The 12,913-nt window shown below is 45.4% G+C and overlaps 1 protein-coding gene across 3 annotated transcripts in view; it reads right to left on the bottom strand.

Moving 5' to 3' along the window:
* The window catches only part of CLTC (clathrin heavy chain), a 92,261-nt gene extending 81,825 nt beyond the window's left edge, over positions 1 to 10,436 (bottom strand). For all 3 annotated transcript variants that reach the window (XM_040424662.1, XM_040424663.1, XM_040424664.1), the window contains exon 1: positions 10,160 to 10,436. In XM_040424662.1, the coding sequence (XP_040280596.1) occupies positions 10,160 to 10,201 (42 nt within the window). In that variant the 5' untranslated portion in view covers positions 10,202 to 10,436. The remainder of the gene's footprint in view (positions 1 to 10,159) is intronic.
* Between the last annotated feature and the right edge of the window lie 2,477 nt (positions 10,437 to 12,913).

The following is a 12,913-nucleotide window of genomic DNA, read 5'->3' as shown; positions in this document are numbered from 1 at the left end:
TTATTACTTGTATTTTATGGGGATTTAATAAATATTTTCTGCATATGTCAATCTGGTTGCCAAGTGTATGAGTGCTCGCTCATTTTCCTATTATTGGATTCAAAATGGCCGACTTCAAAATGGCCGCCATGGTCACCACCCATCTTGAAAAGATTCCCCCCTTACATATACTAATGTGCCACAAACAGGAAGTTAATATCACCAACCATTCCCATTTTATTAAGGTGTATCCATATAAATGGCCCACCCTGTACACTTGGCATAGTGATGCAAAGCTCTGTACGTCACCATAACACAACAGAGCCTTGAGTTGCAGCGTGGCAAGGGGGAGCACCCGATCAAGGAAATGCTCCAATCCTCCAGTCCACTTATATGTAATCCAGGAATAAAGAGCTTATATCCAGGTTCAGCCCTTGAGAACCCCTTTAAATTAATGTAACTATTTAGTAATTAAATGTTTTTGGTGCTGCTTTTTTTTTTTTGCTGCACAAAAATCCCAGCACAGCCACAACATGTGACAGCACCCAAAGCTAATCAAGGGAAAATGGGAGATCCATAGAAGTAAGTTTTTCCTTTTTAATAAATTTGCAAACATTTTTAAAATGTTGTCTTCACTTTCTTATTATGGGTGCAGAATGATGGGGAAACTGGATTTTTTATTTTTTATTTTAGAACAAGACAGCAACATAAAATGTGAAAAAAATTGAGCAGTCCGAACACTTTCCAAATGCACTGTACCAAAACCACTGGGAATACACCAGATTTACTAAGTAGCAGTATATAACTATGTTATTGCATACAGGAACCACTAGGAAGACACCCGATTTACGAATCTGCAGTATATAGCGGTTATTAGACACCTGATTTATGTTATTATACATTTGATTTACTAAGTACTATCACTGAGCTTGAGTGGATACACCTACTCTTAAAATATAAGTTTCATTTCCAGGTCTATGGCGACGTCTAGTGAGGACTGACGGAGCTAATTAAAATCAAACTATAGTCTACTGTTTGATGTCCGCTGGAAAGTTTGAAACTTCCTCTGTATTTGAGAATTCACTATATGGTTGTTGTCACCATGGATAATCTTGGCGCACAGGCTTGGACTGGAGAAACTGCAGGATCACAGAGGCGATCGGTCCGGGTAAGGCTACTTTCACACTAGCGTTCAGAGAGGATCCGTCTGGTGTCTGCACATACGGATCCGCTCCTATAATGCAGACGTTTGGATCCGTTCAGAACGGATCCGTCTGCATTATAGTTTAGAAAAAATTCTAAGTCTGAAAGTTGTTCAGACGGATGCGTCCAGACTTTACATTGAAAGTCAATGGGGGACGGATCCGTTTGAAAATTGAGCCATATGGTGTCAACTTCAAACGGATCCGTCCCCCATTGACTTACATTGTAAGTCTGGACGGATCTGTTTGCCTCCACACGGCCAGGCGGACACCCGAACGCTGCAAGCAGCGTTCAGGTGTCCGCCTGCTGAGCGGAGGCTGAACGCTGCCAGACTGATGCATTCTGAGCAGATCCGCGTCCATTTAGAATGCATTGGTAGCTGGACGGATGCGTTCGGGGCCGCTTGTGAGACCCTTCAAACGGAGCTCACAAGCGGAGCCCCGACGCTAGTGTGAAAGTAGCCTAACAAGTGTAGAAAAAGTGTCTGTAGATATTCAAACTATAAAGTGCCATGGGCAAACAAGGTCTATTGTCCAATATTCGCTATTAGGCAAAATTGGTCTGGGACTCCTCTGTCCCTATTGCCAACAGATGACCCTGCATAAAAGTGGAGAATTAGCCTCGAAAGGGGCGGCCCGACTTATCAGTGGCTGTCCCTAGATTAGAAGACCCTACCTAGTCAAATGTCCCGTTTCCCCTGGAAGGCTAAGTTACAGGTTCATCGGGGGACTAAGCTTGGTGCTCAGTCGCAAAAAATGATGATCATCTCAGCTATGATAAGTGCCACATCCAGCTGGTCAGACAGCACTAGGTCATTTTATATAGTCCCTCTCAAAATTCCGGCGTTACCGGGTCCCCTGCTGCCCATGCGCCAATAGTTACTTCATGGTTTAATAGCAATAAGGGGGGAGATCCAAGGATAACTTAAAGGGGTTATGCAGTTTGTTTAAAAACTGATGATCTATCCTCTGAATAGATCAGCATCTGACCGGCAGCGCAGCTGCCTCTCATTGTTTACCGCTGGCCCAGTGACGTCACGACTAGTATCTCTGGCCTGGGCTAAGCTCCCTTCAAGTAAACAGAGCTTAGCCGCTCCCAAGCCAGTTGATACTAGTCATGATGTCACAGGGCCAGCGGTAAACAGTGAGAAGGCAGCGGCGCTACTGCCAGCGCCGCTGCCTTCTCAAACAGCTGACGATCTATCCAGAGGATAGATCAGTTTAAAAAAACTGCAGAACCCCTTTAATAAGGAGTAATGGATATGGATAGATTATTTTTATATATATATATATATATATATATATATATATATATATATATATATATATATATATATATATATATACATACATACACATATACACACACAGTACAGACCAAAAGTTTGTTCACACCTTCTCATTCAAAGAGTTTTTTTTATTTTCATGACTATGAAGGCATCAAAACTATGAATTAACACATGTGGAATTATATACATAACAAACAAGTGTGAAACAACTGAAAATATGTCATATTCTAGGTTCTTCAAAGTAGCCACCTTTTGCTTTGATTACTGCTTTGCACACTCTTGGTATTCTCTTGATGAGCTTCAAGAGGTAGTCCTCTGAAATGGTCTTCCAACAGTCTTGAAGGAGTTCCCAGAGATGCTTAGCACTTGTTGGCCCTTTTGCCTTCACTCTGCGGTCCAGCTCACCCCAAACCATCTCGATTGGGTTCAGGTCTGGTGACGGTGGAGGCCAGGTCATCTGGCGCAGCACCCCATCACTCTCCTTCATGGTCAAATAGCCCTTACTTTCAAAGTTTTCCCAATTTTTCGGCTGACTGACTGACCTTCATTTCTTAAAGTAATGATGGCCACTCGTTTTTCTTTACTTAGAATTTGTATTATGGCAAGAAAAAAAGCAGCTAACAGTCTATTCAGTAGGACTATCAGCTGTGTATCCACCTGACTTCTCCTCAACGCAACTGATGGTCCCAACCCCATTTATAAGGCAAGAAATCCCACTTAGTAAACCTGACAGGGCACACCTGTGAAGTGCAAACCATTTCAGGGGACTACCTCTTGAAGCTCATCAAGAGAATGCCAAGAGTGTGCAAAGCAGTAATCAAAGCAAAAAGGTGGCTACTTTGAAGAACCTAGAATATGACATATTTTCAGTTGTTTCACACTTGTTTGTTATGTATATAATTCCACATGTGTTAATTCATAGTTTTGATTCCCTCATAGTCATGAAAATAAAGAAAACTCTTTGAATGAGAAGGTGTGTCCAAACTTTTGGTCTGTACTGTAAAATATATATACACATATACATATATACACATATACATATACATATACACACACACACACACACACCTAGTATTGCCTTAAAACAGGAAGATTTATTTTACCTCTCCGGCTAGATCGCGTCTGGAGGTGCGCATGGGCATGCACAGAAGTCCATGTGAGGATAGGGATACTAAAAGGTATTAAGAGCAAAAGTAAAGAGGAGCAGGTGTTGAAAAACTAATGATTTTCACCTTAAATGGATACTTTATCTAATTCCAGACGTCCGCTCTATAGATGAAATAAATTGAACTAGGCTAGAGACGCCCCATATTTAATGTTATGAGGAAAATGGCAAATTAAAATAGAGAAAGGTGGAAAAGTTTCGGAAAAACACAGGGGTTTATAAGTTAAATTCCCAGTATCTTCTTCCAAATAGATGAATTCAAGAGGACCCTAATTATGGTCGGATATATATACCGTAATCTGTGGCCTTCTGGTATGAGGTGCACAGGTTTGTTCTTTATTAAAGACAAAAGCACTAGAGGTATTTGACAAAGTTGGGGGCCAGGAATAGGGAGGATGGAGGGAATGGAAAACTAGTGACCGACAGTTGTTTCACGGTCTTTCATCTGAATATCCTTCTGCAGGTTTATCTTATCCAGGTTCCCTCCCCTGTGTGAGGGACGGACCACTTAAATAACACAAAATCTGAGAGATCCAGGGTCCCCTCTAAAACTCCCTTATATGTTGTGATATGGGAGTATCCCGTTTGTGTTTAATGCCTCCCAGGTGGTCTCAGTTCTCTTTTTGTTTTTCCCACATATTTTAAGGGGCAAGGGCACAAGCACAGGCATACCAACTGATGTCAAATAAAAGGAATTTTGCCATTTTCCTCATAACATTAAATAAGGAGTGTCTGTAACCTAGTTTCATTTATTTATCTCATCTATAGAGCGGACGTCTGGAATTAGATCGCTTTAAGGTGAAGATCATTAGTTTTTCAAAGCATGCGCCCCTTTACATTTGCTTTCAATATTCCTATCCCCACATGGCCCTCTAAACATGCCCATTTGATGAGCCAGCATACTATCATTGGCGCATGCGCACGGACCATGTCTTCGTAGGAATCCCACTAATGCGACAATGGCATCTGCGCACCTCCAGACGCAATCTAGAGAGGGCGGTAATAAATCCTCTTCTTTTTCTAAGGCAATAACCTAATTACCATAAGTTATCCTTGGATTTACCCCCTTATCACAACTTAAACTATGACATAACTTATCAGAGCACGCGCAGGAGGAGGACCCGTAACGAGAGGGACTATATAAAATGACCTAGTGCTGTCTGACTGGCTGGATGTGGCACTTATAGCTGAGATGATCATCATTTTTTGCAATTGAGCACCAAGCTTAGTCCCCTGATGAACCTGTAATTTATCCTTCCAGGGGAAACGGGACATTTGGCTAGGTAGGGTCTTCTAATTTAGGGACAGCCACCGCAGGGGCATCTATCTGTTAGCAATAGGGACAGGAGTCCCAGACCAATTTTGCCTAATAGCGGATATTGAACAATAGACCTTGTTTGCACATGGCACTTTATAGACCAAAGAACATAAAGTAGTGATCAATTGTTATATTGAAACATAACTTTTACTAGTACATTATTAAAAGTATAGGCCCTTGATTGATAAATAATACTAAATAATAGAAACAAAAAATAGCGGTAGTAAAGAACCAATGTGCACGGCGGCACCTGAACAATAAACCGAAGGTAAAGGTGCACGGCGGCACTAAGGAATGATAACCGTAATCCTACCGCTCTGTCGTCAAGATCCAGGGTGCAGTCTGTATCCAGATGTAACAGAGTTGTCTTGCTCCAGTCGGTCTATTTGCTGCTAAGGGTGGCGGGGTCAGTTTAATCCCTATTATGGCCCTGTGGTATAAACCTCGGCTGACCCTAGTTGCTAAATAATAGGAGCAGCCTAACCACAGGGCATTCGTCTTTAAAAGGGCGACCCTGTCAGGAACCTTACCCTGTATACTGGCCCTGGTTGGCCCTAATCTAATCCCGCTCCCTACATGCACGTTTCATATTTGAAGAATCATCAGGGGAAGATTATCTAGGATTTAAAAACACAGAATGGACGGTCGGGCGATACCAGTAATAACACACCCAAATGATCATCCATTAAGTGTATAGACAGATGGGGAAGGGAGTGCTGGATAAGGGTACTTTCACACTTGCGTTATTCTTTTCCGGCATAGAGTTCCGTCAAAAGGGCTCAATGCCGGAAAAGAACTGATCAGGCATATCCCAATGCATTCTGAATGGATAGAAATCCGTTCAGTTTGCATCAGTATTCCTTCCGTTCAGTCACTGTCAGGCGTTTTGGCCGGACATAATACCGCAGCATGCTAGTGTGAAAGCACCCTAAAGCTCCTCAACCTATACGGTTTTGGATACAGACTGTATTATGCTAGGAGGCATTTGTGGCGTTAATATGTAGATAGAAACTTGGTCTCAGAAGTAGAGAGATACAATCATGTAAAGGACAGCAATAAATCAGCTACAAAGGAATGAGATATTCAATCAGAGAGGGGATACAATTGAGGGAAAGCATAATAATGCATGAAGTAATCCCTTCATCCTATTATTTTTATATTGTCCTGGGGTGCAATCCAGAGGGGACTTCAAATAAAGCAGCCAAAGTTTAGCTGCTCATTTAGGCCAGTGGGGGACACCGTGCGCAACCGAAAAATCCAGAGTCTGGTGCTGCAGAAGGGTTCGGTCCCAGCCTCCCCCTCTCAGCGGTTGACTGACCAGCTCCATCCCAACAGCACTTATGCATCTCGGATTCCCATGGTGGAATTCGTTCACATGTCTAGATACTGCTGTATCTCCATTGTTGGCGATGTCTCCAAGGTGTTCACCTATACGTCTGCGCAGTTCCCGTTTAGTTTTGCCTATATATTAAATCTTACAAATCACGCCGCAACTACTGCAGGTGATAAAATCACGGATTTCAAAGGAACGCTGTAGATTGGTGCTCAGAAATGTCTTGGAAGATTTCAACGTGCCACAAGCCACCACACGTGAAACAACCCTGCGGCTTGCGATCCAACCAGGTGCCGCTAACGGGTCCTGAGGAATAGTGGCTGTGAACCAAGACATCCCCGAGACTCTGACTGCTCCTACAAGTGACCTGTGGGTACTCATGTACAGTACCTTGGATATCAGGATCCATCAGGAGGATAGACCAATGTTTATTCAAAACATTCCTCACTTTGTCGGATGTCCCGTCATAAGTCGCGATCAGGCGAATCTTCTGATCGCCAGTCAATTTCTCTTTGGAGAACAGAAGATTAGCACGAGGTGTTGAAAGTGCTTTTTGATAAGCCTTGTCGGAGCACGTTATTAGGGTAACCCCTAGAGAGAAATCTCTGCCTAAGGTTTTGGGCCTAACAAACTCACGATCATCAGAGCAATTTCCACGCAGGCGCAAATATTGTCCGCCAGGGATGCCCCTTTTCAAAGGAGTGGGGTGACCACTGGCCCAATGCAACACTGAATTTGTGGAAGTTGGCTTTCTGTAAATAGTGGTGCTTAGTTCGTCTAACTGCAGATGTCCAAGAATGGTAATGTTTTCAGATCATTTTTGACAAAAACGCAATTGTCTCTTCCCTGTTCTCTGCACGTGGCACTTCATAGTTTGAATATCTACAGACACCTTGGAACACTTATTAGGCCTCTTTCACACTTGCGTTGTTGGGATCCGGCATGCACTTCCGTTGCCGGAGGTGCCTGCCGGATCCGTAACAACGCAAGTGTACTGAAAGCATTTGAAGACGGAACCGTCTTCCAAATGCTTTCAGTGTTACTATGGCACCCAGGACGCTATTAAAGTCCTGGTTGCCATAGTAGTAGTGGGGAGCGGGGGAGCAGTATACTTACAGTCCGTGCGGCTCCCCGGGCACTCCAGAATGACGTCAGAGCGCCCCATGCGCATGGATGACGTGATCCATGTGATCACGTGATCCATGCGCTTGGGGCGCCCTGACGTCACTCTGGAGCGCCCGGGGAGCCGCACGGACGGTAAGTATGCTGCTCCCCTGCTCCCCGCTACACTTACCATGGCTGTCAGGACTTTAGCGTCCCGGTAGCCATGGTAACTATTCAGAAAAAGCTAAACGTCGGGTCCGGCAATGCGCCGAAACGACGTTTAGCTTAAGGCCGGATCCGGATCAATGCCTTTCAATGGGCATTGATCCCGGATCCGGCCTTGCGGCAAGTCTTCAGGATTTTTGGCCGGAGCAAAAAGCGCAGCATGCTGCGGTATTTTCTCCGGCCAAAAAATGTTCTGTTCCGGAACTGAAGACATCCTGATGCATCCTGAACGGATTACTCTCCATTCAGAATGCATTAGGATAATCCTGATCAGTATTCTTCCGGCATAGAGTCCCGACGACGGAACTCTATGCCGGAAGACAATAACGCAGGTGTGAAAGAGCCCTTACTCAGACTGATCCTGCAGTTTCTCCAGTCCAAGTCTGTGAATTCAATACTGTAGACTATAGTGTGATTTTGATTAGCCCCATCAGTCCTCACTAGACCTCGCCTTAGACCTTTTATCGGACATTTATTTTGCCAAGTAGTTTTTAATATCTAGAAATAAGAGTTATATTTTAAGAGTAGGTGTATCCACTAATTACTGATTATACCAAAGGGATTCAGTGACATTAATAAGCAGCAGTATATAACCATGTTATTATATACAGGAACCACTTGGAAGACACCCGATTTACCAAGCAGCAGTATACAGAGATGTTATTAGATACCTGACCCAATAGGAAGCCATCTGATTTACTATTGAAGTAACAGTACAGTGGTGCAGCGCTGGGGTCCTAGTATTGACTCCGACCATGGACAACATCTGCATGGAGTTTGTATGTTCTCACCGAGTTTGCGTGGGTTTCCTCCCACACTCCAAAGACATACTGATAGGGACCTGTGAGCCCCATTGGGGACAGTGTGATGTTAATATCTGTAAAGCGCTGTGGAATATCGTAGCGCTATATAAGTGAGCATAATAAATACATAGTGACGTTATTAGATACCAGAGGAAGACCTAATTTACTAGGTAGCTGTCTATAGCAATGTTATTATACACCTGATTTACTAAGTAGGTGTACATAGTGATACAAGAACCACAAGAAGACCTGATTTACTAGACAGCAGTTTATAGTGCCGTTACCAGCTATGTGATCGCCATGTACAGTGCCGTAACCAGCTATGTGATCGCCATGTATAGTGCCGTAACCAGCTATGTGATCGCCATGTACAGTGCCGTAACCAGCTATGTGATCGCCATGTACAGTGCCGTAACCAGCTATGTGATCGCCATGTATAGTGCCGTAACCAGCTATGTGATCGCCATGTACAGTGCCGTAACCAGCTATGTGATCGCCATGTACAGTGCCGTAACCAGCTATGTGATCGCCATGTACAGTGCCGTAACCAGCTATGTGATCGCCATGTACAGTGCCGTAACCAGCTATGTGATCGCCATGTACAGTGCCGTTACCAGCTATGTGATCGCCATGTACAGTGCCGTTACCAGCTATGTGATCGCCATGTACAGTGCCGTTACCAGCTATGTGATCGCCATGTACAGTGCCGTTACCAGCTATGTGATCGCCATGTACAGTTCTGTTACCAGCTATGTAATCGCCATATACTGTGCTGTTAGCAGCTATGTGATCGCCATATACTGTGCTGTTAGCAGCTATGTGATCGCCATATACTGTGCCGTTAGCAGCTATGTGATCGCCATATACTGTGCCGTTAGCAGCTATGTGATCGCCATATACTGTGCCGTTAGCAGCTATGTGATCGCCATATACTGTGCTGTTAGCAGCTATGTGATCGCCATATACTGTGCCGTTAGCAGCTATGTGATCGCCATGTACAGTGCTGTTAGCAGCTATGTGATCGCCATATACTGTGCCGTTAGCAGCTATGTGATCGCCATATACTGTGCCGTTAGCAGCTATGTGATCGCCATATACTGTGCTGTTAGCAGCTATGTGATCGCCATATACTGTGCTGTTAGCAGCTATGTGATCGCCATGTACAGTGCTGTTAGCAGCTATGTGATCGCCATATACTGTGCTGTTAGCAGCTATGTGATCGCCATGTACAGTGCCGTTACCAGCTATGTGATCGCCATGTACAGTGCCGTTACCAGCTATGTGATCGCCATGTACAGTGCTGTTAGCAGATACCAGAAGGGCAGCACTGACAGATCAGGAAGTCAGGCCCTGCTCGGATCTTTGGCCTTTACCATACAGCCTATAGTCATTCATTCGTCACTGCACCTGAATTACACAACGCCCGTCAGTGACACTCCCTGCTGTCCATACATGAGATCTCCCTTCACTCTATCCACCTAGTGACTCTCTTCCGCCTGTGACATCAGCAGGCCTGTGGCCACCGCACGGAACAGAGCGACCACGGCCGAGCAGTGTCAAGGTTATGGGCTGCTCCGTCCATCACCCGGATGAAGGGGTCAGGGGGACTGGGGCGCTGTGGAGGGGGTGAGGTTAATTCATTCGGCCGGCCTAGTACACGGCACTGGAGACAGATAACCTGCCACCAGCTGACGTGCTGCGGCCCCGGGTGGCAGGGCCTTGGAGGGCGACGCTCCGGTACCTGCAGGTGCTCCTGGAAGCGGATGGGTAGTATCTGAGCCATGGCGGTTACGAGCTGTGCTGCTTCTCTCTTCTCCCCGGGCTGTCGCCTCTCTCACGGATTGGTGATAGTAGTAAGATGTCCTCAGTGCGCCGCCTGTCTAGGAGAGGGCGTCCTCCGGCTGTTCCTCGCTGACTATCGGGCAGGAGCCGCAATGGCGGAAACGGGGGAGCTGCCTCTGCAATCCGGAACGACAGCTTCACCCTTACTCTGCGCCCCGCCCCCTGCACGCGCAAGGATACTACACATAGGTATCATAGGCGTCCTCTCAACGCCCGGCGGAGGGATACCACTATAGTTCTCATTCCAGCGCTAGTAAGCTCTTCGCTAGTGAGTGCAGTAAGCGGCTGTTGGTAAATATGTTTATTGTAGAGCTGTCCGGTACAGGACACCGTGAGGTAAACACTTCTGGGAGCGTTTATACACAGCACCCGGGATTCTTTTTCTCTTTTCCTTTTTAATTCTGCCACATCATGCGACTGGGTGACGTGACGTCACTTCCGGAAAATTTGGACCTTGGCCTTGAGTTGGTGATCACATGACGCTAGATGCTGCCTGGTGCTGAGACTGTGGGGGGCGAGTGGCCGAGTGTCAGTCACCTGGTGCCATGTGTGGTATGCCGCCCGGGACTGGCACAGCCTAGGACCGCTCATGTGCTAAAACTACAGCTACCCACCCCAAAGGGAGTGCTAATGATAAACCCCCCAGTGAGGGAGGCTGGCAGAGTTCCTGTCAGACATTATACAGCCTGGCTATGCTTGGGGAGACTCAAGAGCAGTTTTTTACTTCATGGAGGGAGTGTCTGAGGTCTTGTAACCTTGACTAAGGTCATGAAATAGGCGGGCAGATAAAATGTACCTCCATCAAAGGAAAATCTGCTCTACATTTTCTTTCAATGCACCTCGTATCCTATGAGAAAAATAGGGTGTCATTCTGCCCACCCCACTTTGTACCCCTATACAGTAATGGTAACCTCCAATGCCCAGTATAGTATTGATGCAGGCTGCTAATTAAAGACGCCATTTTTGTTTCTCCCACACAGTAGTAAGGCCACATAACACCCCCACGTTAAATGGGTATTCCAGTTATAACAAGTTATCACCTATCCACAGTATAGGGGATAACTGTCAGATTGGTGGGGGGTCCTACCACTGGGACCCCCACCACCAGAACTGATCCCTGTACCCTGTGGAGCTCTCTGAAATGGAGGCCAGCAGTGCCATCCATGTCAGAGGGACACCACAGGGTACAGGGCCCTTATTCTTGTGATGGGTGGGGGTCCCAGCGGTAGGACCCCCCACCAATATGATAGTTATCCTGAGGATAGGGGGTAACTTGTCATAAATGGAATACCAACACCCCCACACAATGATGTTTCTGTAGTGCCCCCCCCCCCCTCACAGAAATGATGCCCCTACAAATAACAAAATGAATAGACACTTAAAAGGGTTTTCCAGGATTTTTTTTATATACTAGCGGTAAATATGTTTATTGCCCGGTACAGGACACCGTGAGGTAAACACTCTGGGAGCGTTTATACACAGCACCCAGGATAGGTCATCAGTATCCTGTGGGGGTCTGACAATCAGGACCACTGCCAATCAGCGCCTCTGCCTTCTCGCAGCTTAGCAAGCACAGCGCCGTACATTGTATAGCGGCTGTGCTGGTATTGCACCTAGCCTTCTTCACTTTCTATAGGGCTGAACTGTGCTAGGCCACGTGACACATGAATGTGTCCTCACTGGCCTAGGAAAAGCTGAGAGAAGGCCGTGGCTCTTTGCAAACAGCTGATTCGCAGAGGTCCGGGTGTCAGACCCCCAACAATTAGTGACCTGAGGATAGGTCATTAGTTAGAAAATCTCAGTTAGAACAATGCACAGGACCGTTTCATCAGTTGCTCGCCTCTTTTGTAAAGGTGGTTTGTTACAATATGGTTTTACAACAGTCCACAATCCAATATGGTAGAAATCTATGTAGAGAGGCTTCTGGAAAGGCGTTGCTGTAACCCTATACGGTCACTACTACTACAGCCTCTGAGCCAAAAGCAAAGCTTCATTCAAAGTGCTAGTTCTGGCCCCAGAAGCTGCAGGGAACAGCTAAACGATAGCAATGGCGGGAGTCAGACCCCCAGTGATCAGACATTAGGATAGGTCATCAATATCTGAAGCCTGGAAAACCCCTTTAATATACAGGTATATTTATGTATATTATAGAGGAAATGCAAAAGCAGTGACATTATTTTTCTGATTTCATTTTGTTCACCATAAATATATCTTTTATTTATTGATTTGCTTAAAGTGCTAGAAAGGATGTCAAACATAATTTTCCTTCATGAGTACATACTTAATAAAGTTTGTTATTGGCAGGTAAAAAATCTTGTGTATTGAAATTCAAATAATATATTTACGGTATATATTTTTTTTGTCATCACTTTTTATTTATTTTTTTACAATGTAAGTGGAAATGGAAGCCATGTATAGGCTACCAGTGATGGCTCACCTCCGGCACTCCAGCTGTGGTGAAACTACGACTCCCAGCATGCTCCATTCATTTCTGTGGAGTTCTGAGAAGAGCCTAGCAAGTCTGCATCTTGGGAGTTGTGGTTTTACCACAGCTGGTGTGCCGGAGGTGAGCCATCAAGGGGCTAGGCTGTGGGTGCAATCTTTTCATGCAGTCACAACAAGCCACAGGGAAGGGGAGTGGGTCTGAAATACA

Source organism: Bufo bufo, chromosome 3 (genome assembly GCF_905171765.1).
Source record: "Bufo bufo chromosome 3, aBufBuf1.1, whole genome shotgun sequence".
NCBI classification, from domain to species: Eukaryota; Metazoa; Chordata; class Amphibia; order Anura; family Bufonidae; genus Bufo; species Bufo bufo.
The sequence above is the reverse complement of the archived record's forward strand: the minus strand, read 5'-3'. Positions and strand labels throughout refer to the sequence as shown.